This window comes from Pongo abelii, chromosome 3 (genome assembly GCF_028885655.2).
Source record: "Pongo abelii isolate AG06213 chromosome 3, NHGRI_mPonAbe1-v2.0_pri, whole genome shotgun sequence".
Classification (NCBI taxonomy): Eukaryota; Metazoa; Chordata; class Mammalia; order Primates; family Hominidae; genus Pongo; species Pongo abelii.
Window position 1 is genome coordinate 177730644 of NC_071988.2, and position 6673 is coordinate 177737316.

The following is a 6673-nucleotide window of genomic DNA, read 5'->3' on the forward strand; positions in this document are numbered from 1 at the left end:
CTTTTTGTAGCAAAAAAAAAAATTGTAGCCTGTATATGAGGATGACACACTTATTAGCAATATAAGTGTACTTAAATGAAAATAACTTTTAATCATTAATCCCATTTCTTGTAATAGTCTGGCTGTGGTAATTACTTTAAATTTTGAAAGAGTAAAGCCAAGTAAGGAAGGTTGTAACTCAAGAAATCCTAAGAGTATTTTTATATTAGATACTATCTAAAGAAAATCAATATTACATTAAGTGGTGTTCAATCTTTTATGATTCAGGAAAGCACTTTACTTGTTCAATTAATTAATAGTAAATTCAATAACACAGTAAATCTCTGCAGAGTTGGTTACTGCAAAAAGACAAAAAAAGGTGAACATTCTCATTTGGTGTTTTTGGTATCCTGTGGTGAGGGTGCAGTGCCTATCTTTAGTGACTCAGGAAGTACTGACTTGGACGATTGTGTCCACTCTCTGACTTGCCTTAGCATAAGTGGTGCCAGTAACATAAGTGGTGCAAGTCGTTATTGCCTTATGCCATCTGCTTGAGTGACTGTAGAAATGTTTTAATAATCCAGTAAAAAAGATGAGTATGAAAATGATGTAAGCACATTGATACACTGATTTATGAAATATGTAAGCATTCTGTATAGAAAAAATATTAAAATGCCTATTTGAAGTTATTGTTTGGTTCGATTTCCTTTTTTTTTTTTTTGAGACAGAATCTCACTGTGTCACCCAGGCTGGAGTGCAGTGGCGAGATCTGGGCTCACTGCAACCTCCACCTTCTGGGTTCAAGCGATTCTCATGCCTCAGCCTCCCAAGTAGCTGGGACTACAGGCGTGCCCCACCACGCCTGGCTAATTTTTGTATTTTCTTTCTTTCTTTCTTTCTTTTTTTTTTTTTGAGATGGAGTCTTGCTCTGTTGCCCAGGCTGGAGTGCAGTGGCGAGATCTCGGCTCACTGCAAGCTCCACCTCCCAGGTTCATGCCGTTCTCCTGCCTCAGCCTCCCGAGTGGCTGGGATTACGGGCACCCACCACCACACCCTGCTAATTTCTTTTTTTTTTCTCTTAGTAGATACTGGGTTTCACCGTGTTAGCCAGGATGGTCTTGATCTCCTGACCTTGTGATCCGCCTGCCTCGGCCTCCCAAAGTGCTGGGATTACAGGCGTAAGCCACCACGCCCAGCCAATTTTTGTATTTTCAGTAGATGTGGGGTTTCACCATGTTGGCCAGGCTGGTTCTCGAACTCCTGACCTCAAGTGATCTGCCTGCCTCAGCCTCCCAAAGTGCTGGGATTACAGGTGTGAGACAGCGCGCCTGGCCTCAGTTTCTTTTTTAAGTGAGCCACAACACAGTACCTGGGCCTGACTCTATTAGAAACATTTTCTAAATGCAGCCAGAAGCTCAATTTTGACTTTGTGAGAAATGCAGATAAAAATAAAACTCTCTTGGTGATTTTTTTTTTCTCATCCGATTTTCTTTCACAAAATGTTTCACAACATAAGTAGAAGTATAAGGGGTCTGGGAGGGCTATGAAGCAGTTCTCAGGTCATCCCTTCTAAGGGAAGAGTTCTGATGAGAATGATTCATCATTGGGAGAACCTCTCATACTATTCAACCAAGTAAAACAGTTTTAGGACTCAGGGGTTTGAAGGTTATATATAGCTCTTCAATACTTAGTGTCTGCCATATTGGATTACTTTTACATGGCAATAGCAGCCTCTAGAGGCAATCCGGATGAACTTATGTTTTTGCTAAGAATTAGCTTGACTCTAACAGGTATAATTGTGGCGAAGGAAACAGTAGATGCAGACAGTTCAAAAAGTCACCAGATTTATCGAGTTGAGGAGATCATTGAATCGTTTATCTGGATTAGATTGTCAAAATTCATGACCTAGCTCAAATCACATCTTCATTTTGAAGTATTTTAACTCCATTCTTTCAGTCTGAGTTGTTGGCTTCCTCATTTGCTCATCAAAAGCCACTGTACACATCCATTTGTGATATAAACCATAAGCTGCTTAATCCTCATCATGTAGATCTGCATCCAAACATCTACCCTGCCCCCCAGCCCACATGACACAGTGTATGATATATAATGCACATACAATAACATTATAGAGTGAATGCATGATTGAGTGGATGTGCGGAAGGGACAGAAAGTTAATGCTGTAGGTGTCCTGTTAGAGTATTGCTCAAATGTGGACACCCGCAGAATCATCTCATTCTCACTGTAGTTTCTTCCCAGTAATCTCACTGGATTTTTCTGTTTTTCTAAATTGACCTCTTTGAGATGTTCGGAATGAGAGCCATAGTTTAATTTTGGCATATCTCCAGCACTTTCATTTTAGATATGTTCTTTTATGCCCATGACATTTTGAAACTGTTTTGTTGTTTTTCTTTTCTTCTCTTTAAAAATAATCACCAGTTGTGAATAGAGTACTACTTGCTTAGTGTATTTGTTTTTTATTGCTACCATAACAAATGACCACAAACTTAAGTGCTTAACACAACACAAATTTATTACCCTATGGTTTCGTAAGTTGGAATTCCATTGCAGGTCTTACTGGACTATATTCAGCGTGCTGTACTGGCGGGACTGTGTTTCTTTATGTTGGCCTTTGGAGATAATTGTTTTCTTCCTCATTCAAGTATTGACAGAATTCAGTTCCATGCAGTTATAGGGCTGAGGACCCAGTTTCCTTGACTGTCAGCAGGCAGCTGCCCTAAAGTCCTGGAGACCTCTCTCCAGTCCTTCAACAGTCTCCTACATCTCAGAACCAGTTGCATGGTGTTGAATCCTTTTCATACTCGCATCTCTTTGACCTTCTGTCATTGCACCTCTCTCTCTCACCATGTAGCAGGGAAAGCTTCTTGACTTTTAAGTGCACAGTCGCTCATGTGACTAGGTTGGGCTCACCTGGATAATCCAGGATAATCTTCCCAACTCAAGGTCCATAACCCTCATCACATCTGCAAAATCCCTTTCACTATGCGATACAACACATTCACAGGGATTAAGGCAAGGGAATCTTTCAGAGACAGTTGTTTTTCCAGCCTCATCTGAAAAGTGCTAAGTGCCTTATATACATGTTTAAAGTTATCTCCATTTTGCCAGAAGAAATAAAGTCTTAGAAAAATTGGGCGAATTGGCTACCTTCCTATGAAATGACAGTCATTATTTAAACCCATGCCTACTTGATCCTAAGTCATATTGCTCTTAATTCCTATACCGTGCTGTGCTGTGTGTATATCCTACTATATATGTGCAGCACACGCGCGCGCGCACACACACACACACACACACACACACCCCCCAACATGTTATGAACTGTTATTTGAAAAATCATCTTGGGCCACATAAAATGTATAGCTTACACCATTTCTTCTAGTACTCTTTACACCAATTAGTTTTGTATATTAGTAATCTGAGACTCAGGGAAATGTGGCATCTTCCAAATTAATGGCACGGCTACAAAAACAGAAAATATTTATTGGCCAATTTATTAGTTTTCCTAGACTTCCATTTCAAAATGTAGTTATTTCACAGATTAGCTATGAAACTCCACCTTGATGATAGCACACTAAAGAACATGAAGAAATTACATTGCTTTAGTTTCTAAAATAGATTTTTAATCTCTAAGATATTAGAGTAGTTAAATAGAAATCACAAAATAATATGCTTATTTTTATATGCTTATAATTTAGGCATAGTTTTTTGAGTTGAAAATTAAGTTTTAGAATTGCAGTATAAACAGAAGGGAAATGTGTGAGTCCTTTGGGCATTCCCTGTTGTTGATCACAACACGTATAAACAACTGCCCCAAGATCTTGTAAATATGAGTATCTTTGCCTTAGCCCTTAACTATGTTTTTTCTGTTTTAGCCATCCTTTTTAATCCCACTTATCTTTTCTTAAAATGCACTAACTATTCATAGCTGCAGATATTTTTCTTAATTCTACTATCTTAGTTTCATTTTCTCTGTGGCACTTGCTTTACAGATATCTCAGTGGAGTGAAGGATGTGCTACATGTGCTGCTTTGCTGATCTGCCCAGTAGACTCCGATTTGACTCTTGTTTTCATATCTTGCTTTCCCAGAGTCTGCTGTCATTGCGAAAGCATTGTTTATTGGTCTCCCTTTCTTCTTTGCTGCAGAACCTTGATGCTCTGCACGACCACCTTGCTACCATCTACCCAGGAATGCGTGCACCTTCCTTTAGGTGCACTGATGCAGAAAAGGGCAAAGGACTTATTTTGCACTACTACTCAGAGAGAGAAGGACTTCAGGATATTGTCATTGGAATCATCAAAACAGTGGCTCAACAAATCCATGGCACTGAAATAGACATGAAGGTAACAAACAGCAATGGAGACTTCTGAACACAGATGACATCTAAAAATATTTTAAATGACACTCTTTAAATTTACCTGCAGTTATCACTGTTAGTGCTCTTCCCTGGAAGTATATATAAGCCAAAACAGTGGAAAGACCAGCAATCTTCTATATTTGGCCTGGGAGTGCATTATACAGTATATTTTTTTCCTTCTGGCAGCAGATTTTTCTTTCTAATTATATATTGTTCAAGGCTACAAGAAATTTACTTTGCATTCCCTGTGAACACACACCAGCTGGGAAGCAGAAGGATATGTGACGACTGAGCTGTGGGTTTCAGCATGCAAAATATCCATAATATGGATAGTCAAATTCTAAGGCAATATAAAATTAAGTATTATTTTATAGATCATTTTCTCTTTGTCGATTTTTGTCTGCCCTGAAATATAGTTGGAATGTCTAATTTTGTGAATGAAAGTGTTTGTTTTTGTTTTTGTTTTTAATCAAGTTACTTGGTGAAAGAAGCCAGGTCTGATACTTTAAAAATCATGCTGTTATTGATAATACACACTCTTAGTTTTGAGTGATAATTTCAAGGTACTGATAGGGCAACCGTACAACAAAGAGAACCACTGTTTCTCTTTATCTCTGGCCCTTATGGTTTCTCCCAGTCTGGCTGCTTTTTATGTGTTCAGCATGTTCATACCCAAGAGTCAATTCTCAGTAGCGTTAAACTTGAGGCCAAAGTGGGGTGATAGATACCTTTTTCCAACCTTTCTTTATTTATAGAAAACCTAATAGACAATTCTTTCTTATAGATCATAGATATATTGTAACACACTTGGGAGGTCTAAAACCCTTAAGTGGAGTATGATCCAAAATTAAAATAGTAACATTTAAATAAATTAGAAAGATATTCCACATATTTAATCTAGTAAAGTTATGTTAGAGTTCATGGTTTTCTTTCTTTCAGAAGTTGGTGTTAGTTCTTACGTGGCACTTGTTGGTGATTCCCAGGTGCATCGTTAGTTTTTCTACGACCATTAGTAATGGCAGAAACCACAATTACTTTTGCACCAACCTAATAGAAAGTAGGACTGTGTATAACATGGCATTATCAAATGCAGACATTTAAAAATTAAAGCCTTGGGTAAAGTATCACAATTCATCCATGATTGGGAATCTCACTGGTATTCAATCAAAATAGTATATACCTCACATTTCCAATCTTTTGTTCTTGACATTAAACTAACACAGTATCACCCAGGCGCAGTGGCTCATGCCTGTAATCCCAGCACTTTAGAAGGCCAAGGCGGGGGGATCACGAGTTCGGGAGATTGAGACCATCCTGGCTAACATGGTGAAACCCCGTCTCTACTAAAAATACAAAAAAATAGCCAGGCCTGCTCGTGGGCGCCTGTAATCCCAGCTACTCGGGAGGCTGAGGCAGAAGAATCGCTTGAACCCGGGAGGCACAGGTTGCAGTGAGCCAAGATCTCGCCACTGCACTCCAGTCTGGGTGACAGAGTGAGACTCCGTTCTCAAAAAAATAGAAAAAAATAAAGCAAAACAAAACAAAAAACAAAAAAACACAGCATCTATACTGAGTGAACCTATATGCATATTGTATGCACTGTTGGTTTTATTTTTATTTAACCAGACTGAGAAAGAGGTAGGTTCATAGAAACTTCAGAAAGAAACACAAATTAGGACACACTTGGAAACTACTATTACTGTGGTATTAGAATCTTTGGTATGGGAGATTGATGGCTTTAGCAAACTGTATGAAATTCAAGTATTTACTTAATTGTATGGTTCACTTTATAAAATATTTAAATTCTCTTCTGACCATTTATTCAAGTGCTTCAATATGAACTTCTGAAATATTTGCATTTTATAAACATATTTTGTGTATTTAATTTTTTCAAAGACACTGTTTTGACTTCTTGAGGCATTCTCACATTAAGTTTATCAGGTCCAGAGATACCAGACAATTTGAACCACATAATTAATACTAGATCATGTCATAAAGTGATATACCAATGAGAAGTTAAAAATATGATTAGAAAAGCTATTTGTTTTGCCAGTTTGATCGAAGGAAAAAAATTAGAATAGAATAATTAATTCATAAGTTTAGGATACATATAATTCAGTTTCTCTAGTTAAATAGAAACAGAGTAGAACATCAAAAGTAGGCCTGACATTTAAGGTTGACTCTCTTGCCTTGTCTATGAGTTAGGGAAATCAACCTTAATGTGGTAAAATTTTCAAATTATAAATAAAGATACTAATATTTAACCAGTATAGTAAGTTATTCTGACAGTGAGGTAGTGACATCCCAGTTTTGC

At 37.7% G+C, this 6673-nt stretch overlaps 1 protein-coding gene across 2 annotated transcripts in view; it reads left to right on the forward strand.

Annotated features, from left to right (window-relative positions):
- Positions 1-6673, forward strand: part of GUCY1B1 (guanylate cyclase 1 soluble subunit beta 1) — a 50201-nt gene that overhangs the window by 26473 nt on the left and 17055 nt on the right. For both annotated transcript variants that reach the window (XM_024246279.3, XM_002815242.6), the window contains exon 5: positions 4148-4345. In XM_024246279.3, the coding sequence (XP_024102047.1) occupies positions 4148-4345 (198 nt within the window). The remainder of the gene's footprint in view (positions 1-4147; positions 4346-6673) is intronic.